The sequence below is a fragment of the Lynx canadensis genome, chromosome E1 (genome assembly GCF_007474595.2).
Source record: "Lynx canadensis isolate LIC74 chromosome E1, mLynCan4.pri.v2, whole genome shotgun sequence".
NCBI classification, from domain to species: domain Eukaryota; kingdom Metazoa; phylum Chordata; class Mammalia; order Carnivora; family Felidae; genus Lynx; species Lynx canadensis.
In genome coordinates this window covers 59,224,211-59,248,060 of record NC_044316.2, presented here as the reverse complement: position 1 = coordinate 59,248,060, position 23,850 = coordinate 59,224,211, and the positions used below count along the sequence as shown (strand labels likewise).

Sequence of the window (23,850 nt, the reverse complement as noted above, 5' to 3'; positions counted from 1 at the left end):
GCTCATGTGGGAGTTACATACCCACAGAGGCGGGGGGCAGGCGTCTGGGTCACGGCCCCGCTCCCCGCACTCACCTTCCTTCTGCATATCTGCCCTAGTCTGAGTCCCTCACTGAGGTCTCTAATCCCAGCTGGGACCTCCCTCCCCAGGGACCCTGAAGGTGGGGGGAGAACAGAGTGTGCCTCCTTCCCGGCTAGGTGGTAGGGTTCCGGAAAGACCTCAGGCCTGCAACCTCGGTGGGCAGGGCTGTCTCTAACTAGGAGCTTGTTGGGGTGGCTTCCCTGCCCCAGAGGTACCCCTCTTCCTGACACCCTCCAACCTGGGGACTTCAGCTCTCCATTTAACAATCTGGAGCACTGTTTATTGCCTCTCTACACAGTCATCAGCTGAGAAAATGCTTGTCGAACGAGTAACTTCACGCTCTCCTTGAGGAGGGTGTCTGCTCTCCAGTGTGCCGGCACCCCTCCCCCAGCTGGCCACGGCGCTTTGGAGGCCACCCTTCCCCCTGTGCCTTGTGGGGGCTGACCCTCCCTCCTCTCTTCTGGGGCACCTGCCCTGGTCACGTGGACAATCTGACTCAGCTCTGGTGAGACCTGTAAAGAGGGGAACCTACATCTTGGGGGGTCACGAAGGCCAAAGCCACCCCAGAAACTGGTAGCACGGTCCTGTCATGTGTGCGGGGCTCGGTGCCCAGGGGCTCCGCTCTGGCTAACGGGACAGACCTGGCCCGGGCTTGGACGTGGGGCTTGGGCATATCCACCGGGACCCGCGAGACTCCGGGGCCTCCAGGGAGTTGCCATGTGACGTGCACACGGGCGCCGAGGCACAGTTAGGATTCCGGACCACTGAACACCTGTACAATAGTTCATATATTTATTCTTAAGCAAGTTATCAATAAAAAATTTAATACTAAAATGCCTTTACATAGTTTGCTGTTCATAAAACCTTTGTGTTTTTTTTTGTTTGTTTGTTTTTAGTGTTTACATTGGAAAAAAAAATCCAACCATCTTAGTTTACACATTTACAATAGTCGTGCTTCGCCAGGTCTAACCACGGTTAGAGGGAGGGCCGCACCGCCCACACGCACAGATAGAGGGAGAGGGAAGAGGAAGAGAAGGCGGGGGAGGAGGGCAGAGAATCGACACGAGGGCCAAGAAAAAGGGTTTCCTTCGCTCGGTGCCTGGGGTTTGAACTTTTGCGGCTGGGCCGTCCCCACTCGGCGCCCTGGCACCGGGCAGGTCTTCTCCTCCGGGCAGCCTTCTGCTTCTCCAGCCGCGAGCAGGCCCTCGGGCACCGCCTCCCGGGTGACCGCCAGGAATGAAATATTGCACTCGTGCGGAGACAAAGGGGAGAACGGGGTGGGAGAGGTAGGCCGGGGCGCAGGGGACCCCCCCCCCTCCCTGCCCCTGCATTTCCCACGGAGCCGGGAGTGGGAGGTGGGGCCGGGATGGTTTCCTGGCTGAAAAGGAAGGGGGCGGAGAGGGGCCGGGTTGGGGTGCCGGGCACCTGCCGACACCCCATGTTTCCCGGGGACCTGGGCTGCAGGTCTGTGGTCACACAAAAACTCGTCCTAAGGAACAGTGACTAACGTGGGGGGCTTTCCTGGGGCTCCCAGTGGGTGTGGTGGCACATGAGGACATGTGGCCCTCAGTACGTTTCAGGGACAAGGGTGGTTGGGCCGCGTCTGGCTTGCCCTGTCTCTCTCTTGGCCACGGGAGAAGTGAAGAGGTGACAAGTGTTCTGAGGCTCCTGGGGTGACGCCGAGAGTCTGGGCCACCCGTCCAGCACTGGGTGGAGGGGTGAGCGCCCCGGAGGGGTGCTCCCTGCACTTGGCTAGGGTGTGGGCTCGGGCGGGCAGGAGGGACCCCTGCTCGCTCCGCACCCCAGGCACCAACTGGTCATGCTGTCTGCCTTCCCAGTGGCCACAGAGAAGGCCCAGAAACCTCCATGTAAGTTGGTGGGGGCCAATCCCGTCCCTACTCTGAGTGGAGGCTAGGCAAATTGGCCATCAAAACGGAAATCAGAAAGGACTTGGAATATTCAGGAAATAAAATGAAAACATCACTTTTTCGTATCGATACTTAAAAATATTTGTTCATTTTTGTTTCGTTTTTAACAGAGGTAAGATACATTTATGGCTGCTGTCACGATCCCGGGCTGGGGGACCCGCTGGTCCTGATTTTTATCTCAGCTTCTGGAATCCCTTCTCTCCCCAGGGACCCTCACCATCGCCCTCCTCCCCTCCCCCGCCCCCCAATACGGTCTTCCTAGGAGGTGGATTAAAAGGAAATAAAGTCGAGTGTGACTTCCATCTCAGCCCCCGAGATGGGTGGTGTACCCGAGGGTCCCCCTCCTGTGGCCGCCCCCACCCTCAGCTGCCTCTGTCGCCACAGACGCCCCTGTCGGAACTCAGCCAGGCTGAGCAAAACAGTGCATTTTCAACGAAAACCCCCCAGAACAAAGCCTAGACACACACCCACACACACACGCACACGCACACACACACATGCACATACACCCTTGTCACGCGTGTGGGGAAAAAAATCCTTTTCCACTATTTTTTTCCATAAAACTTCCCGCAGAAATACAATATTTACATAGAGAAATAAATAGACAACACACCTGATTTCTGCTTTCCCTGGTGGGAGACAGTCGGAGGTACTAGGGAAAATATGGCTTGGATTCTAATCTCTCGGGAACGGCCGATGGGGATCCGGGGCGCCGGCTGGGCCGGCCCAGGCTGGACGACTCTCCGGACGGGACGGGCCGCACGCGGGAGCGCCCGCTCGCCAGGGACAGTGATGCGAAGCCGGCGCCCGCCGCGGGGTCGGGGGGGTTGCATATTTGTTCCTGGCTGCGGCGTTGGGGGGGGGGGCTCCCCGGCTCTGCCCACGCAGCCGGGCTCAACACAGGATGGGCGCCCCGTCGGCTGCCACCAGCCGGCCCGTGGTGGGGTCATAGGTGCCCGCCAGGTAGTAGAGGTCCCGCCGGTCCTGGTCCTGGCACTTCCGGCTCCGCGTCATTTGCTCGTACTGCTCCCGCCCCACGACCTGGCACTTGTGGGAGATGGTCTGCACGTCGTTCTCGTCCTCGTGGCAGGACTGGTACAGCGCGTTCTGGGGGGGGAGGGGGGGCGGGCAGGAGCGCTGGGACCGAGGCCTCGCGCCCCCAGGGGAGGGCTGCTCGGTCAGCCCGTGGACCGTGCCCACCGCCTGCAAACCTGGGGTCCTGCACACCAGAGGGCGGTGGGGGTGTGTTCCGCCTGGAAGTACGGGCCGTGGGGGGGCTGCGTGCCCCCCACGGTGAGACTACCACCCCTTTCACAGGGAGCCATGGAGGCCAGGGAGGGACCCCGTGTCGTTTCCTGTGAGGCCCGGTGGTGGCCCTGGGCTGGGAGGCCCCGCGGTGTCGGGGACGGGGAGGGGGTGTTCACGAATGAGACTACTCCTCCCGTTTTGGCTGCCACCCCCCCCCCCCACAGGTCTCCATTCCCCCAGGCCCCCTGCATGCCCCCCACCTGTCCCGGGCCCCCTTCAGGCTGCCCTGTTGCCCGGTCCTCCCCAGCTCCCCACTTGCCCCAGGGCCCCCCACAGGCTCCCCACCTGCCCTGAGCTCTCCTGCCCCAGGGCCCTACAGGGCACCGCCCCCTCCCCCATTCTCTCACCTTCCCGTCACTCTGCCGCTTCCCCAGCTTCGTCTCCTCCGGGTGGTAGAACCACTTGACCTTCACCACCATGTTACTGCCCCAGGACTCCCACATGCTCTCAATGCGGCCGATGTAGGGCAGGTTGGGCCGCCCGGCCGACAGGAAGACGGCACAGTCCCCGATGCGCAGCGTCTCCTTGCCCCGGACGATGGCCTTGTAGAACAGCTTCCTGGCTTTCCCCTTCATGCCCCGCCTCTGCAGGGACACAACCAGAGGCCGAGGGCAATGAGGGGGCCCAGGCGGCGGCCAGGACAGAATGACGGGGACACACACACAAGGGGAGGGAATACGCAGGAGGGACAGACGGCATGTCGTGTGTGCAAGCGTGTGTGCACGGGCACCCCAGGTCCACGCGGGGCACTGTGGCGGCTGGAGGAAGGCCAGCAACAGCCAGAGGTCCGGGACGAGGTGGCCACACCCAGACCTACCCTGCCCACCGGTCAGGATGTCAAGATCCAAACTGACTATAAAGGAACAGTGGACCTGAGGCAGGGTGGGGTGGGGAGAGAGCACGAGGCGTCCAGTGCACACACGTTTGCAAGGACAAAACGCCCCGGACAACCGTATGTCCACACGTGGAGTGTCGGCAAAGAACAACGTTCGCGTCCATGCAACGAGGTGCTCGAGGTGCTCAACACGCGCAGAGCTGCCTGTGTTGTTTACGGACACGGAAAGACGCGCAACCAAGTGGACCTGCCGCTCGAGAAACAAAACACAGGCTGGGGCGCCTGGGGGGACTCAGTCGGCTGGGCGTCCGACTTCTGCTCAGGTCATGATCTCACGGTTCGTGGGTTCGAGCCCCGCGTTGGGCTCGGTGCCGACAGCTCGGGGCCTGGAGCCTGCTTCTGATTCTGTGTCTCCCTCTCTCTAACCCTCTCCAGCTCACCCCTGTCTCTCTCTCTCAAAGATGAACATTAAAAACAACAATAACAGGGGCGCCTGGGTGGCGCAGTCGGTTAAGCGGCCGACTTCAGCCAGGTCACGATCTCGCGGTCCGTGAGTTCGAGCCCCGCGTCGGGCTCTGGGCTGACGGCTCAGAGCCTGGAGCCTGCTTCCGATTCTGTGTCTCCCTCTCTCTCTGCCCCTCCCCCGTTCATGCTCTGTCTCTCTCTGTCCCAAAAATAAATAAACGTTGAAAAAAAAGTTTAAAAAAAAAAAAAAAAAAAACAAACAAAACAAAACAACAATAACAAAAACAGGCTGTCTGCCCCAGTGCAAACATCCTGTACACGATCTTACAGGCAGAGACAAGGACTCGGAGGGGACATAGTGGCTGTGGTCATCTGCCTTGTCCCATCAGGTGGCAAGGTTTTCTCTTTCCTCGTTTTCCTTTGATTTTCTTTCTTTCTTTTTGTTTGGTCGACATTAAATAGGCCAACCCAAAGAAAGAAGCGAGAGAGGGAGCAGGCCGGCCTCCTGGGCACCAGGGGGCTCCTCGCGGCCCTCCCCCTCCCCCTCCCCGGCTGGGAGACGGGCCCGCCTACCTGCGTGGGGTTCCCCGACCACTTCCAGAGCTGCCGGGCAGGCAGGAAGGCTGAGATCTTTGGCCGGTTTTCCACGGAGGGCAGCCGCTGCCTCCGGGAAAGCTCTTTGGCTTTGGAGAAGCTCAGGGCCTCCTTGCGCTTGAGCTTGGACTTGCCGCCGCTCGGGCCGGTGCCCGCGCCCCCGCCGGCCACCGCGGCCCTGGACAGGAAGCAGCGCTGCGCGTGCGCGTGCGCGTGGGGCCCGCCCCCCTTGGAGCGCAAGGCCTCGGGCTGGGCCAGGAGGGCGGGCACGGGGTGGGTGAGGCAGGTCTGCAGGAGCAGCGCCGGGTCCTCGTCGTCCGAGCTGTAGGACGAGCCCTCGTCGTCCGAGGAGCAGAGGCTGGAGGTGGACAGGGAGCCCGAGGAGGAGGAGGTGGTGGAGCCCGAGGAGGAGGACGACACGGACAGGCGGGCGAGGAAGCGGGAGGGCACGCCGGGGGCCAGCCCGGGCCCGTCCTCCTCGTCGTCCGAGTAGGAGCTGTGACAGTCGCTGTCGCAGGGCAGCGGGAACTCGGCCTGGCCCGCGAACTTGCGCAGCGCCAGCCCCATGGGCAGCGGGTGCGCGGGCGCCCGCCCCTTCCTGTCCTTGCCCACGAGGGCCGGGTGCGCGTAGCTGGGGCTGGGCAGGGGCCGCCCCAGCTTGGGCCCGAGGTCCTTGTCACCCATGAGCAGCGCCTTGCAGTTCTTGTTCTTGGGGGAGGTCACGCCCTCGTGGTCCAGCTTGACCAGGAACTCGCCGCCCGCCCGCCGCCGCGCGCCCTTCTCGGCCTCGGCCCGCTCGGCCTTCTTGGCCCGCAGCAGCTTGTGGGCGCCCCCGGGCAGGCCCGGCCCGGCCCCGCCGACGAAGGGCGCGTACGAGCTGGCCAGGCTGCTGAAGGAGTCGGCCCGGAAACCGTTGCCGAACACGGGCGCGGCCACGCTGTGCACGGGGAACAGCGCCTCCCGGGCCCGCAGCTTCTTCGCGCTGCCGTTGAGCTGGAAGAGATTCTGCAGCACGCCGGGCCCCTTGCCGCCCGCCGCGGCCGCCGCGGCCGCCGCCTTCCGCTTTGTCTGCGCCACCGCCGACCAGCTCAGCAGCGGGCTGCCCCGGCGGCCCAGGAAGTGGTCCGAGGCCCCGGCGGCGGGGGCGGCGGGCGGGGGCTTGGCGCCTGAGGTCAGGAGCTCCGCTTTGCCTGGGGGGAGGCCGGGTAGAGTCAGGGGGCCCCCCGGCTCCACCCTCCCCCTACCCGGCCCCGTGCCTCCCGGTCCCCCACACCCGGAGGGGGACCCCCACGCCAGGGTTCTGGGTGGTCCCACGCGTACCAGCTTTGTCTTTGCCGACGGATTTCTTCCCCGGGGGCTTGGAGGCTTCGGGGCCTTCGTGCGCCTTGGGAGACAGGCTGGGGGCGGGGGTCTCGCCGGGGGGAGGGGCCTCGAAGGAGGCCTTCTTGGTCCTCCGGCAGCTGCCGGACACCAGCAGGGCCGGCGAGGGCTCGGTGCCTGCGGAGCGGACGCGCGGCCTCAGCGCTGTGCCTCCAGACCCGGGCGCTGGCTCCGCAGGGAGGCCCCACCCCCCGGCCCCGGCACTCACACTGGATTTTGAAGTCCGGAGGCAGCAGCCTGATGTTGGAGACGGCGATGTGGCCGGTGTCCCCGTCATCAAACTCCACGACCACGGAGTCCAGGTCCCCTTCCTCGTCACTGCAGGCACCTGGGGACGAGGGCCCCGTCACGGTCGACCTTGGCGCCGCCCCAGCAGCCAGGAAACAGACGCCCCCCCCCCCCCCCCCCCCCCGCCGCCTCCCGCGGCCCGGCCTGAGCGGCCACAGCACCACCGTCCATCACCCCCGCCTGGGGCACTGCCCGCTCACCCACCTGCCCGCCCCCGGGGGCTCCACATCCCCTGCCTGGATGGGGGGCTGCTGGCGGCCTCGTGGGGAATTCGGGGGGCTTACCTCGGACCACGTTGCCTGGATACAGGCAACGCGACTTCTGGCTCCAGTAGGCACAGACCCTCGTGCCCGGTGGGAGGTAGCGGCTGGACTGTGGCCGGACATCCAGCACCTGGAGGACCCGTGGGGGGAGGGGGCGTGAGTGGGCGGGGGAGGGGCTGCGGGGAGGGGGGCCCAGGAGGGGCGGGTGCAGCCAGGCCCACCTCCCCGGGGCGGCGGGTCCAATGGGGGCCGTCCCCTCACCGCCTCCTGCAGCAGCTGCTCCAGCGAGTAGATCCTCTGCCTGTTGCCTCTCTCGCCCTCGATGACGATGCTGTAGCTGAGGGGCGAGGGGGGCGTGGAGCGTGAGAGGGGCCTGCCGGCCGCGTCGCCCACCCTGGCCCAGGCCCTCCGCCCGCCGCCCTCCCTCCCCGCACCCGGGCCTCACATGTCGGGGGGCTGCAGGGTCCTGACGCTGCCCGCGTACAGCAGACTGTCCTCCTTGGGAATGAGCACGGGCAGCCCGTCCTGCAGATCCTCCTTGTGGATGGTGCACGAGCCAGCTGAGGGGACAGGCTGTCAGCGCCGGCCCCGCCCCCACCCCCGGGGCTGCCTCCCGGCCACTCACCCAGGGCGGCGCTCTGCTCCGCGCTCAGAGGACCGCTGGCCCCAGCCGGCTCTTCCTCCCCTTCGTCCTCCTCCTCTTCCTCCTCCTCCTCCTCAAAGCTGCCGTTGTCGTCAAATGCAAAGTCGTCTTCCACAGCAAAGCTCTCCAGCAGCCGACTCACTGCCCGGCCCTTGCCCTGGGGGGCCAGAGGGGTCAACTCCCTCTGGAGGTGGGGGCGGGAGAGGTCTGCAACCCCGACTGGGCGCCCGGGGGGTGGGGACGCTACCTGCTTGCCGACAGCCTTGCTTCTCACCTTGCCCACCTTCCTGCCCTTCCCCAGGATGGCCTTGGCGTTGCGTGGCGACAGGGCGATGGACAGGGCCCCGTTCTTCCGCTGTTCGGGGCGGGAGGGAAGGAACCGCGGTGAGGGGGGCCCCAGCCTCCCTGCTCACAGCCACCGCCGGGCGTGGTGCAGGCTGACCCGGAGTGTGAGTTCAGGGGTGCGGGGCAGGCTCACCCCCGGGCGGGCCACATGAGCGGGCAAGGGGGACAGGGTGGGAGCTCCTTCTGTATCTGACGCCCGCCCGCGGAGCCCGGGCCGGCCGGGGTGCCCCGTAGCAGGGGTGCCCGCGGAGCCTACCCGCAGTCCCGGCTGGAGGACTGTGCTCTTGCGTGTGGCCCTCTTGAGGCGCTCGCTGGCCAGCTTGCTGCCCTCCTCACGGCAGGTGAAGGCGCGGGCGGGGCTGAAGAGGGTGTCCCTGCTGGGGGTGGTCCCCGGCTCCGCCCGCAGGCCACCTTTGGCCTTGCCCTTGGCTTTCTTTTTGCCTGGTGCGCCTGGGGGCCTGCGTCCTGGGGCCCGCTCCAGCTTGGTGCCCACCTTGGCCTTCACCGTGCGCCTCTTGACCTTGACCTCGCTCTCTGGGCTGGACAGGCGGCAGGCCCCTGTGCGGGGAGAGGGCGGCCGTCACAGGCGTCCCGGATGCTGGGCCCCCGGCCGCCAGGCTGGCCCCAGCCCGCCCTGGCCTCCTCGTTACCTAGTAAGCCCTGCCTCTCCTTCTTCTTCTTGGCCTTCTGGTTGGCCTCCATCTTGACCACGGAAGAGGGTGAGGGCCCCAGCACGGCCACACTGGCCCCCCCGTGCAGCGCCAGCCCGGGCTCCTTGGGGGGTGCCTCTGTCCCCAAGAAATCTATGCCGTTCTCGCTGTCATAGCCGGCGCCTGGGGAAGGCAGAGCATCCAGATGACTTGGTGTCACAGTCACGCCACTTTGGGGGCGGGGGATCTGTTCATCTGCGTGCGCGTGGATGGGCTGGGGGGCGGGGTGGGGAGGGGCAGGCACCTAGGCTGGCCTCCTGGTGAGGGTGTGTGGACTAGCTCGGGTTAGGGGAGGAGCCCCTCTCTGACCTTCCTTTCCCTGTCTCTATTTTCCTTTCTTACGCCCTGGGCAGTGGGGCGCCAGCCCGCGGGCCTGGGGATCCCCCTCCTCAGGGCAGCTCCGGCCCCTTACTGCCCTCCTGCTTCCTGCTTCCTCTCGCCCTCCCTTTGTTCTCAGGCGCGAGCTGGGCGCAGGCGGGGCGAGGCCTGGTGGGGAGGAAGCACCTAGTTCTCCAGGCTCCTGTCTCTGGACACGTGTGCCTGCTGGAGGCCAGATAACCCCTCCAGATCAGCCCGCAGGAAAGCCGCCTCCAGCCGGCAGAGGGGCTATTTTTAGCCCCCTTTCCGGGATGTATCCAGAGGCCTCTTTCTTAACCGTGGCTCTCGTGGCCCCACAGGGAGCCGCAGGGCAGGGTCTCCTTCCCCGGGTCCCCCACACTCCACAAGCCGCCACCTGGCTCTGATGGCCGTCTGGGCCCGGCGGTCCCGGCTGCGGCCCTCGGACCCACTCGCCTGCCTCGTGTGCCGGGGCCACCGCCGACCGGGCTGGGAACTTGGGCGTCTCCCTGCTGCCGCCACCGCCATCCGGCTGCGTGTGCCGGGCGGCCCCCGGCACCTTGGTGCTCTTGGCTCTGGACAGCTTCTTCCGGATGCGTCCCCCTGGGGCGGCCTCCTTCCGCCTGAAGGGGCTGAGGCCGGCAGGCAGCCCCTTGCCCTTCACTTTCGGCTTCAGCTGGGCCACCTTGTGGGCCACGGCAGACGCCAGCTCGCCCTGACCGCTGCTTCTCTTGCACCGGACCTTTTCCTGTGAACGGGAAGGCGGTGGCTGCGCTCAGCCCTGCGGCCTTCAGCCTGCCCTCTGCCAGCCCCGGCTCACGAGTGGCACTTCCTCGGCCCCCGTCCTCTGAAGGGGCCCAGGGGGCACGGGGCTCGGCCACTGGAGCCCAGCACCCCTATCCCCCGCTCCACGGCACCTCCCAGACCGCCCACCCTACTTGAGCTTGGGGGACGGACGTCGAGGGCCCGGGTGTCTGTTCTGGGAGGGCCGGGCAAGGTGACAACATGCTCAGGTGGGGTGACAGCTGCCTCCAGGCCACCCACTGCACACGGGGTGCACCTGACATTGGGTTCACTGCTGAAGACTCCGTGACCTATAACACCGTGCACTTTTTCTTTCTGCTGGAGTGAGCATCGCCAGCCCCAGTCACACCTGCAGGCCCAGGGCCGGCCTCTGCCGTGAGGCTCACCGAGCCCCAGCGCCCAGGGCGAGGCCGCTGCAGTGCTCACCGCAGAGGCCGGCTGCAGGCCCACGTAGACGCTGCTCTCCAGTCGGCTTTGCTTCCTCGCAGGCTCCTCGCCACCCCGCAGCTCAGCACACAGCAGGCTCAGGCTGGACCGCACCGCCCTGGGGGCATGGGGGCGCAGGTGGGCATGGGCCAGCTGCAGGCACGCCTCGGCACCCTGGCCCCGTCCTCGCTCTGCCCTTTCCCGAACGAGGCTGCGCTCCTGTGCCGGGCTCCTTGGAGCACGCGCCGTGCTGCCAGGCGGCCCGGAGGCCAAGCCAGTGCTGAGCCCCAGCCGCCTGCCTGCCGGCCGGTCCTCTCGCTGACCAGAGAGGGGCGGCCTAAAGCTCAGGGGCCAGGGCTCTGTGGCCAGCTGGACCACTGTGTGTCCCAGCTGTGGCCTCAGTCTTCACACCTGGGAAACAGGGACGGGAACCATTACGGCTCTCTGCAAGGGTGGGGGAGGTCGGTCCCGGTCCCGGGACTGGCCCTCGGTGAGTGCCAAGGCCAGCGGCCACCACGGTTTGGAACAAGGACGGTGTTAGAGAGGCTCCTGAGAATGGGGTCCCCTGCCTCCCTCTCCGCCACTGCCAGAAAGAGGTCGGGGCACAGTGGCCAGAGACACTCCTGTCCAGGGTCTGCCTCCCAGCCTCCTGGGACCCTGACTGCTGGGCTCAGACACCTGCTCTTAATCCCAGTTCTTGAGGGAGGGGAGCCTGAACCCCAGCACCCACATCCCGGGGGGCGGGGCCTGGGAGTCTACGGACACCAAGTCTCGGTTTCCCCATGTCCCACAGGTGTGGGGCTGGGCCTGTCACCTGCCCCCTCCCCCACTCACATGGTGTTAATGAAAATGAGTCACAGACAGAGCCTGAGAACCCTGGCTTTGTGGGGACAGACATCACCTTTCACCTTCCCGCCAAGAGAGGGGACCAGGCAGGAAGTCGGCTGTGCAGTGAGGCTGCCCCCACCCCCCACACCCCCCAACCTTCCACTTCCTGCCTGGTCCCAGCTGTTGGCCACCACCGCAGGGCACGGCCCGCAGCGGGGGAGAGCCCGGGATTCAGGAGGGAGCCGGATCCTTGAGGAGGGAGGGCCCTGGACTGTGCGTCCTTCCTTGTCCTGAGGCTACTACCCTCCAGCCAGGGCCGGGCTTCGAGGGTCGGTGGAGGAAGTGTTGTAATGCCAAGTACCAGGCCGGGGTTTCCGGGGCCGGGGGCCTGAGGGCAGCTCGGGGCAGCCTCGCCAGGACTCCCTGACGCAGCCACTGGCCAGACTCCGGCCTCGGTGGGCCCTACCTTGGCCAGAGGCCCCGACAGCACTGGCTGGTTCTCAAAGGGAGAGCCTGGGCGTCCCCTGGCTGGGGACACCTGGGCAGCGGGGGGAGGGGCAGCTCGGGGAGACGCCCCCCCCCCCCAGCCATATGGCCTATCCCCGCCACCGCCCGCAGGCGATGCGAACCCCCCTCCCTGTAACCTTCTCTGCATTTGCTAATGTTTTGTGACATAAAGCCCTGAGATTAATTTTTTGCCTCTGTCTTAATTGAAGGAACCATTTAGTGCCGATTTAACTATTATTACCAAATCATCAGGATTGATGCAGCGCGCACGCAGGCTCGCCAATCGCGTTTGGAGCAGCTCGTTGGATTTATGCAAATAGGTCTGCCGGGAGAGGCAATTTGTAGCCGGGAAGGACAATTATGCCCGGCCCGGGAGCGTGCCAACGAGTGCGCCGGGCGGGTAATGGATAATAACACTGCGCCGACAGCGTGCGCAGCACCGCAGCGTGACCAACGGCGTTACACGGTGCAGGCAGAGAGGCTTTTCCGCAACGCCGCCTGGCACCCGAGGGGGCCGGGCGCGGGCAGGGGTGATGCCACGGCCAGGTGTGTGGACCTGGTGTGGCCACGCGCCGGGCCCAGCGTGGGGCAGAGGGAAGGGGAGAGGTCTGCAGCGGGCTCTGTCCGTGGCTACAGCTCTGGGAGAGGGGAGCTGGGTCCTCACGGGAGCTTGAAGAGGGGGGAGGGCCAGCAGCGTGCGGACAGGGGCGTCGAGGGCACCCTGGGCCCACCCCAGCCCCGCCACACGCACCCCCAGCCCGGGGCACCCCACGGCGGCCCACGCACCGGGACTTACTTGACTTTCTTGCCGTCGCCCCTGGGGAGCTGGCCCCCAGGACGCAGGGCGGGCAGCAAGCTGGGGTACTTGCGCTTCCTCGGCCGGCCGGGCCCGCGCCTCGCGGGGCTGCGCGAGCTCTCCTCTCTCCTGCAGGCCACGGGGGTGGGGGGTGCTCAGAGGCTTGCACCCACCCTGGCCCCCCTGACAGGGGTTCAGCAGAGGGCACTGGCCTTGGAGGGCTGCAGGGGCAGGGCAGGCCCCCCCGACACTCGGGGAGCTGGGCCCTCACATGGCCCAACGCGCCAGCCTTCCTCCCACGGCCTCCGGGGGCCATCCTGGACGCCAGCCTCCAGCCCAGCTCAGCCCGGGCGTGGCGTGCGTGGGGTGGCTCCCTGACCCCGAGGAGGTGGTGGTCCCGGGCCTGCACAGCGGGGGGGGCCCCCCCACCCGGCCCCTGCCGCGCACGCCCCGCCCGGCTGCCGCCCGGGGCCCTACTCGTGGTCGTGTCTGCGCTGGAGGCGAGCCAGCTCCCGCTGCTTCTCCTTGTAGCGCCGCTGCAGCTCTGCCAGCTGGACGCGCATCTCCACCTCCTGCGTGTCCAGCCGGTCGATGGCGGCCTTCAGGGGGCAGACCTGGTGGGCAGGGGCGCAGGGGCCTGTGAGCCCAGGCGACGCCCCACGGCGGGGGCGGCCGGCGGGGGTGCTCGGGGTGCCCCTTGGGTTGTAGCACCGGGGGCGACCGGGCCCCCCCTCCCCCCCACTCACAGGCTTGGTCTTGGGGGTCCAGGTGTCCTTCCGTTGCAGAATCTGCATGCGGGGGGTGAGTGTGGGAGCCCTGCAGGGGTCGGCGGCGGGGGGCTGGGCAGAGGAGGAGGGGCTGTCCAGGCTAGCGGCCTCCGCCAGGGACCAGGCTGAGGCCAGCGTGGCCAGGCGCTGCAGGTCGAATGCCAGCACGTCCTTTTCCTCTGCGGGGGACACGAGGGTCAGTGTGTGTGCGGCAGGCGGGCACGTACCGCCCCTCACAGGGTCTCTTGTCCGCCTGCATCTTGGTATGGCCCAGACCCTCCAGGCTGCCCGGCTCCCCCAGCCACGAGGACCAAGGACCAGGGTGAGGTGGTGGGAAACAGCGAGATGGGCACAGGGTCAGGCACCGAGCGCCCTGCCTCAGCTCCGGGGAGAGGACAAGTCCCCCCTGGCTACCGTGGGCCAGGCCAGTTGGGGAAGCGCCCAATCCATCCGATAGAGGCTTGTGGCTTATTCGGCCTCAACAGAAAGTGCCCGTGCGTTTCCTGCCCCTCCCAGATTCATGAAGAGTGGGGTGAGAGGAACGGCCCAGTGCAGGGTCCGAGCTGAGCCAGTGGAGGGCAGCGTCCATCCAGGGGTGAGGCCTGGAGCGGAGACTCGGGACGGGGCAGGGTGGCGGCGGAGGTGGGGAGTCGGGTCCCCGTGGGCAGGCTGTTCCCACGAGGAGCCACAGCCAGGGAAGGGGAGCCGGCCAGGGGGAGCCCTGCGGGGTCAGACGGCTGCTGGGGCTAAAGCCGTCCACGGGCAGTTGTGCTTTTCAGGACCTACAGGACATACAGCTCCTCCGAGGTGGCCGGGGAGCCGCGATACCCCAGTGGCAATGAGCACATCTAACACCCTGAGCGTGGCTTCTAATTCCACCTCCCAGGAAAGGAGCCTGGCTCCTGGGAGAAATGGCTGTTTCCAGGGGCAGGGGCGGTGTGTGGTGAGCCAGGAACACAGGAGGCGGGCCCATGGGCCAGCTGCAGGGGCCGAATCTGACACAGCTCCAATCCTCCGGTTAAATAGTGAGAGTGCAGATTACAACCGACCAAAGAGAGTAAGAATCCGCGAGTCGCCCTGCCACAAACAGGTAAAATGCACGGAGAGAATGTGTGAAGAGGCAGGGAGAACTGCTTCCAAGCACCTCCCTGCGAAATACTCGTTAACCGCAAAGGGGGGACGCGGCCATCAGGGTGGGACAAGGCGGCGAGGCGGGTGCCAGGAGCTGAAACTTCTGGACGCCGGTTCTGAGCTGAGGCCACAGGAGGCTGTGTTGGGCGGCCCCGGAGCGGGAGGCTAAGGGGCTCTCTCCTCCCAGGGCGTGGACTGCTCTTCCCTCTAGAAGCCAGGGCAGGGCTGTCCGGAAGCCCTACTTCAGCGACAAGTCCCACACGGTGTCCTATCTGTTGGGGTCACTGTGGTCAGCAGGAAGCTCCTTTGCTCCCCTGCCCGGCCGGCCCGGCCCCGGTCCTCAGGCTGAGCCTGCTGAGCCGGTACAATCGCGTGGGTGAGCCTGGGGGGGGGGGGGGGGGGGGGGGGGGGTTGGAGACGAGGCGGGGAGGGCTTTTCTTGGCTTCAAACAACACCCTGCAAAGCTCTGCAGCCCTGGGGGCTGTGGAGAGAGAGACAGCCCCACCCCATGCCCTGGAGTGTCTCTAACTCCTGTCCCTGGAAGGGCCTGGGGCCAGGCTACCCAGACAAGCCGCAGCTTTGCAGACCTGGATCTCAGGCTCACTCAGGAAAAAAGGGGCATCCACACTCGGGGACGGACAGGGCCTGGGCTCCCCAAACATCCAGGGTGGAAGGGAGGCTCAGGTGGCTCTCCAAGGGCGGGATGTTCTGGTGTCTCAGAGCTGGGCTCCTGGGTACAGACCTCCCATCCAAGACCAGGCAGACACAGGGTCTGACTCCCCGCCCTTCTCCCACCCCAGGGCTCAGTCTGGGGCTCAAGTCCCTGCATCTGGTGCGGAGGTCTGAGGGCCAGGCAGTGCCCCCACTGAGCCCCCCCCCCCCAACTTGAGCCCAGGTGGGGGCAGGCCAAGGGTCCTGCAGCTGAGGTCTTCTGGGTGGGGCTGAGGGGCTCTGAGCACCCAGGTCGGTGAGGTTGCCCATGAGCAAATGGCCTGGGGTTTGAACTCCTGCCCCACCACAACTCGGCTGCAAACCTGCCAACCTCCTCGTCCCTGCTTCCCAGGGGCCTTCCACCAAATCCCGTGCCCGGCCTGGAGGGGGTTCAGGGGGTCCCTTCTGGGGAGGAAGGGACAGGAGGCTCTGCTGTCCCTCGGGACCCCTGCTTCTGGGACATACTTCTCCCGCTTTCTCCCTCTGTGAATCTTGCTGCTCATCTGAGATCACAGCCAATCTCCTAATTCATTTCAGGCAAGGCGGTCATTGTGCTCATAGGGAACAGCTCTGGATCTGAGAGTGCACAGACTGGCCAGTTAACTGGGACAGAGGACAGGATGGGGCCTGGGTGCTCCAAAAGGGGAGGGTGGGGGCCTGGTGGTTCCAGGAGGGGAGGGTGGGGGCCTGAGTGCTCCAGGAGGAGAGGGTGGGGGCCTGGGGGTTCCAGGAGGGGAGGGTGAGGGCCGGGGGGTTCCAGGAGGGGAGGGTGGGGGCCTGAGTGCTCCAGGAGGGGAGGGTGGGGGTCTGGGGGTTCCAGGAAGGGAGGGTGGGGGCCTGAGTGCTCCAGGAGGGGAAGGTGGGGGCCTGGGGGTTCCAGGAGAGGAGGGTGAGGGCCTGGGGGCTCCAGGAGGGGCGGGTGGAGTGGCGACCTGGCCACGCATCTTCCTCGGTCCACACACCCCAGCGACTGAGGCGCCTGGCCTGGGCTGCAGTTGCAACGCCCACAGGGGACTCACGTGGTCTCCACGTGAGCGTTCTTTCAATGAATGGGCCGCGGTCCAGCAGGCATTCACATGCACAGACTGGGTGGCCACACACACTGGGCCCGGCATCCGCTCGGCACTTTCGTGCCAGCCACGCTCACGTGGTGGGTCTGGGCAGCCCGGGCCCGGCCCGGGGCTCCCCCCCTCACCCTACAGCCCGGAGCCCTAACTTAGGCCCTCTTGGGGTCCAGCTGGGAGTCCACGGTGGGTGCTCCCCAGCAAACTGCCCTCGGCACAGCGGTGGGCCCGTCTAGGTGGGCAGGAGGAGTGACACAGAGGCCTCTGGGGAAATTAACTTTACGAGAACATTTGCTTTATCTCCAAAGAGCACAAAAGGCGCCTGTGGCTGGCAGCAGAGCGCTTTATGCGTCAGGAAAACAAGTGGGCAAGCTGAGAGAACTCTGTTGGGCTCTGTCTATAAATATCGGCGCGCACGATGCCTGGCTGGGGGTGCTCCCGCGCGAGGGTTTCCTCAGGGGGCCCCTCTGGGGCGACTGCCCCGGCTGGCCTGTGTGGGGTCCCCATGGGCTCCAGTCCAGGGCTCACCATGGGGTGGCACCAGGCCCTGTGCCCGCACCCTGGGGCCCCTCTGGGGCCGGGAGCCCAGAAGCATCTCAACCTGCATTCAGCCCCGGGACAGGAAGGACCGGCACTCCGGCCCTGGTGATATTGCGGGGGACACGTGGTGAGTCTTGGACCACTCCCCCTGGGCCTGGGAGGCAACAGCCGGTGCGGTGCGTCCTAAGCGGAGACCTGGCAGGCCTCGGGCCAGGAGCCACACAGGCTTTCCTCTGCCTTCCCGGAGGCAAGGCCCCAGTTCAGCCACCTCATCCCCCGAGGGTCTTGGCTTCCTCGTAATGTGACCGGGGGACAGCGTATGGGGACGACTGTAAGGCCCCCATGGGGCGCTGTGGACACTGCAACATACACGGGGCATGCTGACCCAGACTCTGTCCTTCTGAAACCACGGTCAGCGTGCAGTCCTGGCCCCGAGGGTCCAGCTTCCAGAGCGTTCGCAGGGTGGTGCTTACCTCGCAAGGTGGGCTCCCTCCTTTGCTGCTGGATCTCCAGGTCGGCCAGCTCGCTGAGCAGGGCAATTCCATGAATCCCTGAGCTACAGGGCGAGGGGGCTGTGCGTGGGGGCCCCGGGGCAGCGGCAAGCTGTGGGTCCGGCGGGCTGACACCTGGCAGGTCCCCCAGGTCGATGGTGGCGGCCACCAGGGCGTCCAGGCCCGGGAGTGCCCTGGGCAGGTGGCTGTTCTTGGAAGCTGGCCCCCGGCCCTCCTCCTCCTGCAGCTCGACCTCCTGATACTCAGCCCCCTCTTCCGGCTTTGCTTCCCTGGGGGCCTGCCAATTGCCCGGCCCGGCCTCACTGAGGGCACCTGGACTCTTCGGCTGCTGCGGGGCCGGGGCGCTGGCCCCCGATGAAGGCCCTGGCCCCACCTCCGTGCCTCTCTCCACCGCGGCCCCCTCCTCTGCAGCCCCTCCCTGAGTAGAATGAGCCTGGCCGATGGCCTCGGGGCCCCCTCCCTCGAGGAGGGCCCCACATCGCAGTTCTCGAAGCCCCTCCAGTGGGCTGAGGTCTGCTGCCTTCCCCAAGGGTCCCCGCTCGGCAGGGTGGGGGGTGGCGGCAAGGTCCTGGGTGGCCTCCCTGGCCCCCAAGGGCAACCCCGGCTCCTGTGGGCTCTGGGGGCTTCGGGGGGGCAGCTCCCCGGGTAGTAACGTCCTCGCTGGCTCAGGCTGGACCCTGGGAGCTGCAGTTTGCATAGTTTTGGGGTCCGAGAGGTCAGGAGAGTGCACGCTGGGGGACAGGGAGAAGCCCGAGCTGGCCACAGGGCACGTGTATCCGGGAGGCAGGTCTGCGAAAGAGGGAGTGTTGTCAGGAGAGGGCAGCTGGGGGCACGGGTGGCCCTGTGCCAAGAGGGTGGCCTCAAATCCCCGACTGCCACCTGGGAGGGAGGGTCTCCAGCCTGCCCTCTGCCTTCGAAACAGGTGAGATGAGGACAGGGAACACGTTACACTGAGGGAGCACCTGAGGGCAGGAGAGGAGGTCCCTGGAGCCAGCGCCCCCAGCCCAGCCCAGGACGCTCTCCCTGGCCAGACGACTGTGACCACCTCAGCTCCTGCCGTGGCCCCAGGGGTCCACAGGGGTGTGCAGGGGCCCTCTGGGGCACGGCGTGCGGTGGCTAACCAGAAGGGGGGTGGTTTAAAACAAGATACTTGGACCAGGCTTTCTCAGAACCAGAACGAGCCGGCAGCCTGTCGGAGGCATGCCCCATTAACTGCATTAAAAAAAAAAAAAAAAAAAAAAACTAAGAGGAAAAATGCTAGCAACACTCCCCACCCCAAAACCCAAACCCCCAAAAAACAAAAACACAACTTCTGTTGGCTCAGTCTCCTTATTGTGGGACGGGGGCGGGTTTTATGTTCGCCACACGGGTTTGCCGCGTCAACGTGGGGCCTCGTTCCGGGACAGCGAGAGCCAAGGGGCGCGGCGGGCGGGCGGTGGGCGGCAGGGCCCCAGACGGCTCCAGGAGGAGCTCCCTCGCCCCGCTTCGCCGAGACCCGGAGCCAGGGACGGGAGCCGGTCCCGCGGCTGTGCCCAGGTCCTGCCACCGGCCCCAGCAGGCCAGGCACTTCACTGTCCGTAGCCCCCACTGCCGGTCAGCTGAGCCCGGCCCTCATCCCGCCCCGTCTGCCAGGAACTGGGGAGGAGGTGGTGGGGTCCCTCAGTGCTCGCCGCATGGGTCATCCACGATTGTGGACGGGGAAGGACAAGGAACAGCAAGCACCCTGGGCCCTTCCTGGAAGGCCTTTGCAGGTGCCAAACCAGGCAGCCCCCTCAGTTCAGCTCTGCCCGCCCGGAAGTGGAGAAAAGCCTCCGAGTGGAAGGGGGCGGGCCAAGGTCAGCCCAGCGCTGCCCACTCTCACCTGGTTCCAACGCGCTCAGGTCGGCTCCGGACCGCCGGCCCTCCCCACTCTTGTCCTCGGAGCTGGGCAGCTTGGAGCCGGGCCCGGGGCTGCCCGAGGGGCGGACGGATAAAGTGCACGAGGCTCCGGGACGCGGTGGCGGTGGCGGTGTGGGGCAGCTGGCAGGGGGCTTCGGGGTAGGCGAGTGGCAGCAAGGGGACAGCTTGGCAGGGCCTATGGTGGCAGGTGAGGGGGTGCCCTTGGCTGTGGGGGTTAAGGCAACTGGCTTGTGGGTGGACTTCAGGGTCTTCTCCTGGGTGGGCTCTTCCTGCTCCAGGTGGTGGTCCTCGGGCTTCCGCTGTTGGGGGGGAGGGAGAGGCTCAGCCGGCTCGACCCCCTGCTCAGGGCGTTGGGGGGTGGGGAGGCCTGGAGCAGAGAGGGAGGAAGGAGCCCTGGGTCCCCGCTGGGTGTGGCCTGGGGCAGGTACCTGGACGGGCGCAGCCCTCTGCTGCTGCTGCTGCTGCTGCTGCTGCTGCTGTAGGGCATAGAGCTCTTGCTGGCGCAGGAGCTGGGACCGCGAGTACACGGGGAGCTGGCCGGGGTGCTGCACGTGGGAGGCGGGGCCCCGGCCCCCATACATGGGGGGCCACAGTGAGGCCTGGTCCATGACGTCAGCTGTGGGCAGGGCCAGAGGAACCATCAGACAGACGGGCCAGGACGGGGCCCTGCGCCCCGTGGCCCCAGCCCCCTGAGCCGGCCCCTTCCCCGCCCCTCACTTACCTCGCGCCTGCTTCCTGGGCCTGGGCCACGGGCGGGCGGCCCCACCTCACTGTCCCCACGGCCGTGTGGGCTGCTCCCTTCTCCAGACCCATTTCCCACACCCCCCTCCCCATACCAACAGCCGGCCCGGGAGGCTCTTACCAAGCGCGTGGGGGGCTGTGTGGGGCGTGGGCTCCGAGGGCAGAATGACGAGCTGTGCAGGGCTGTCCTGGGAGAGGGGGAAGACGGAGGGTATGGAGCCGGGCACAGAGGCGGCGAAGCCGGGGGGCAAGTTCTGGTGCAGGGCGGGGTGCCCGAGGCCTGGGGAGACAAGGCCCGGTCACCAGGGCGCGTGCAGCACCGGGTCCTGACACTCTCGGGCCTCCCACACCAGGCTGAGGACCGTCCAGCCCGGTCAGGACGCATGCCCCGCCCCAGGCATCCTGGCTGTCCCTCCCACCCCCCCGCCACCTGCCCTGGGAGCACTGACCGTAGGAATGCCCCCCCATCCACAAAGAGGGGCTGCGGGTGCGGGGCAGCCACGGGGGGTGGGCGGGGTGGGGGTGGGGGGCTGGGTCCCCGCCCAGCTGGCTGTTCTGCAGCGAGGAGCCGCTGGCGATCATGAGATGAGGGGCCAGGTCTCCGGGGCAGCCGCCGGGCGGGTGGATCCGGGAGAACTCCAGGCGGTCCTTGTCCCTGTGCATCACCGAGGGTGGAGGGGGCTCAGCCCAACCGCCTGGCCACCTACCCAACCTCCTCCACCCCATCCTGTGGACATCAACCTTGGAGGAGGGAGTGAGGCTCAGAAGGTCCCAGGTACACCACAGGATAGGGCGGGCCTCAGTATTGGGGGCCTCCTCCCCCACAGCGGCCCCGACAGCAGAGGGAAAAGTTCGCAGAGCTCCCCTCGACACGGGCAGAAACCCCAGCAAACCCGGGGTGGGGATAGGCAGACCCGCCCGAATCAGGCCACAAAGCCTGACCCCCTCCCCCCCCCCCCCCCCCCCCGCCCCCGCGGCAGCTGAAGCCCTGTTCTCACTGAAGCAGGAGCTCCCGGCCGGCGAGCCCCAGGCGGTCCTCGGACAGGCGTGCCCTTTCTTCCTCAGCCTCCAGGTCCAGCACGTGGGTGGAGCGGGGCCCAGCTCCTGCTGCGGACATGGCAGAAGGGACAGGGGCTCGGGCGGCCGGAGAGCCAGAGGCTAAAGCAAGCAGGGCAAGGGGGTGACAAACCGAGGGAGGGTCTCCCGCCCCATGGGCCTCGGGGGTTCTGCCGAAGGCAGGTGTGGGGAGTGGTGGCTTCGAGGGATGGGGGCGGGCCGGTCAGCCCAGCGAGGGACGGGACCGAAGACGTGGGGCGGGGACGGCGGGTGAGTCCAGGGCCCGCCCTTTGTGAGCTCCGGATGGGCAGAGGAGAGCAGGCCGGCCACACTCCCCGTCTCCCTCCCTGCGCAGGGGCCTACCTTTGAACGCAGGGGCTGCCCGGCCCTGCCGCCCGGTGTTGGTGCCGTAGGCCGTCTCGGGCCGGCTCACCGTGTCCTTCTGCCGGGACAAGGCCACCGCGATGCCCACGGGAGGCTGCCTCACTTCCGCGTCACTGTGTGGGGTGTCGTGTTCCCGGCTTCGGGCACAGTCGGGCCTCTCTGCTTCGCCCGGGGCCTGGGCTGGGCCTTTGGAGGCGGGGAACTTCACATCCTGCTGGGCACAGCTGGCCTTGAGGCCACCCAGGCCCACGAAGGGTGCCTTCTGGCCGACGACCAGCGCTTGGTTGCTGTATTTGAGCAGGTTCTTCATGGCCGAGACCTCATCGGGTGGGGCGGGCAGATCCTGGGGCAGGAGTGCGGCCTGCTGCAGGCTGCCGCTAAAGGGGTCCAGGTAGGTGCCAGCCTTATGCTCCTCGCCAATGGCCATGACAGTGCCCTGGCCCGACTGGATGCTCCATGGGGGTAGGTGGGGCCCACCATAGCCCAGAGACGCCAGTTCCAGGGACGCGCGCTTGGCTTCGGCCCCACTGCCCCCTGGCTCCACCTCGGGGGTCACCAAGTGCTGCTGATGCCGGATCCGGGCCACCTTCTGGGCCCCAGGGGGACCGGAGGGGGCCTCCTTGCTGGCGGTCTTATCTAAAGTGCAGCAGGCCTGGGCGACCTTCCCACCCAGCGGGTCCTGGTGACTCGGCCGGGCACAGTCCTGTGAGTGGGCAGGCAGCTCGAAGTAGCCACTTTTGTCCAGACCACCTTTGGGGAGCCCGGGGAAGGGGGTCTCGGGGCCTGTGCTGTTGAGATACTCCAGGCCCTTTAGCCGGGGGTTGAGAGCCGCCTCGAAGCCCCCAGGCCGCCGCTCGGCCTTGCCCTCGGCCTTCAGGTGAGCGTAGGAGACCCCATAGGGCACAGCGTGTTCAGGGGCCAAGGCCCCCTCGAGGTGCCGGTCTTTGCCGTCACCTGCCACCGCACAGGCCTCGGCTGCCTGAAAGGGGCGGCTCTTGTCGGCCAGGTGTCCCACGGAAGGCACGAAGGTGGGCCCGCTGGCCTTCAGGTCTCGGGGGACTTTGTCCTGCAGCGGGCAGAGCCCGTCCGGGCCCGCGTGCAGCTGCAAGCAGGGGAAGGAGCCGGTGGCCGTGCTGAGGGGCGGGGGCGGCCCGGCGGGCAGGCCAGACGGCACCGCGTAGGACGCGGCCTGGCACCGCGTCTGCCGCCTCTCCAGGCCCTCGCTGAAGGCCGGCCCGGGCTCTGCGGGGCCCGCCGCCTCCTTGGTGCAGCGTCCGGAGGCCGCGACGCCCACGCCGGGCCTCACCAGCATGCCCCCCGCGCAGCTGGCCAGCGAGGCCTTGCCCGTCTCGCCGTTGAGCACCTTGGTGTTGAGGAGGCAGGAGGCGAGGTGCTTGGGGCGGCCCTCGCAGGCGCCCCGGGGCGCCCCGCCGCCGTCCTTGCAGTGGCCGTCTGCCGGCATGGGCAGCACGAGCTTGTGCCGCTCCTTGCCGCCGTCCTCCTCCCCCGCTGCCGGCCTCTCCTTGCCCTCCGCAGCCTTGCCGGCCTTCTCTCTGCCCAGCTCTCTGCCCATGAGGAAGCGGTCGAACTCCTTGGCACCCTTCTGCAGGGGGCCGGCCTCGCCTCGGTCGCGGCTACAGGAGCTGATGGGGTGGCCGGGGGCGGCTCGGGCCACGCCGGGGAAGTTGTGGTTGGCAGGCAGGAGGGTGGGCTGGGGGGGCAGGTTGCGCAGGTAGAAGTTATCTGCGTGCCGAGAGAACCGCGCGGTCACCGGAGGGCTGGGGGACTTCCCCAAGACACAGGCTCCAGGAGCCTGTCCACCGCCTGCTGGCAGTTACCTTCTGAGAAGGTTTAAAGTTGTAAAAGAGACCTCACGTCGGGTCCACCCCTTTAACCGTGCTTAAGTGCGCCGTCGGCTGGCACTGCGAACCTTCACGGTGCCGTGCAGTCGCCACCACCGTCCGTCTCCAGAACTTTATCGTCGTTCTGTCCCCGGGTAAACACTAACTCCCTCTCCCTAGGAAGGTTCTGACTCGCGTTCGGCCCCCCGGGAGGTGGGAGCTGCAAATGGCCCGGGGCCCCTGCCCTGCCCGGCGCCCACAGGCCCAGCGCCCACAGGGATTAGAGCCGGGAGGGGTACGGGGCCACAGGCATCTCCCCCGCCCCAGGCAACGCCAGGGCCTCGCAATCGGCCATCAGAACCTTAAAAGCAGGGGAGGTCGCTGACTCGCGGTTCGGGGCTGTCTAAGTGGCCGGTGGCACACAGCATGTGGCGTGATGTGGTCACCACACCGCTGGCTGTGCCCGGACACCCGGCCACTGCAAGCGGGACCGTGCACCGTGGACTGCGAAGTGCCCGTCTCTGACTAGGCCCCTGTAAGGGCTAAGACCCAGGAGAAAGTGAGGCCAAGACTGAGGATGGGCTGGGGGCGGAGGACCCCGCCCGCCTACCTCCTGAACACCCTGGCAGGCCCCCAGCTCCTCTCTGCATGTTAACTGTGGGCACCT

General features: G+C 67.0%; 1 protein-coding gene across 3 annotated transcripts in view; it reads right to left on the bottom strand.

Moving 5' to 3' along the window:
• Nucleotides 1–2,630: 2,630 nt before the first annotated feature.
• BAHCC1 (BAH domain and coiled-coil containing 1) overlaps nt 2,631–23,850 on the bottom strand; it is a 33,912-nt gene continuing 12,692 nt past the window's right edge. Inside the window, exons 3-26 of one of the 3 annotated variants that reach the window (XM_032591129.1) lie at nt 21,322–23,085; nt 20,901–21,009; nt 20,352–20,557; nt 20,024–20,182; nt 19,590–19,777; nt 19,124–19,460; nt 17,224–18,051; nt 13,284–13,483; nt 13,015–13,151; nt 12,538–12,666; nt 10,407–10,524; nt 9,633–9,924; nt 8,781–8,963; nt 8,387–8,688; nt 8,033–8,140; nt 7,768–7,942; nt 7,588–7,702; nt 7,404–7,479; nt 7,164–7,272; nt 6,800–6,919; nt 6,532–6,708; nt 5,191–6,401; nt 3,665–3,901; nt 2,631–3,116 (exon numbers count right to left, since the gene is read on the bottom strand). In XM_032591129.1, coding sequence (XP_032447020.1) covers nt 2,904–3,116; nt 3,665–3,901; nt 5,191–6,401; nt 6,532–6,708; nt 6,800–6,919; nt 7,164–7,272; nt 7,404–7,479; nt 7,588–7,702; nt 7,768–7,942; nt 8,033–8,140; nt 8,387–8,688; nt 8,781–8,963; nt 9,633–9,924; nt 10,407–10,524; nt 12,538–12,666; nt 13,015–13,151; nt 13,284–13,483; nt 17,224–18,051; nt 19,124–19,460; nt 19,590–19,777; nt 20,024–20,182; nt 20,352–20,557; nt 20,901–21,009; nt 21,322–23,085 — 7,493 coding nt within the window. In that variant the 3' untranslated portion in view covers nt 2,631–2,903. Of the gene's footprint in view, nt 3,117–3,664; nt 3,902–5,190; nt 6,402–6,531; nt 6,709–6,799; nt 6,920–7,163; nt 7,273–7,403; nt 7,480–7,587; nt 7,703–7,767; nt 7,943–8,032; nt 8,141–8,386; nt 8,689–8,780; nt 8,964–9,632; nt 9,925–10,406; nt 10,525–12,537; nt 12,667–13,014; nt 13,152–13,283; nt 13,484–17,223; nt 18,052–19,123; nt 19,778–20,023; nt 20,183–20,351; nt 20,558–20,900; nt 21,010–21,321; nt 23,086–23,850 lie in introns of all 3 variants that reach the window. The other 2 variants (XM_032591130.1, XM_032591128.1) reach the window with 2 other exon arrangements.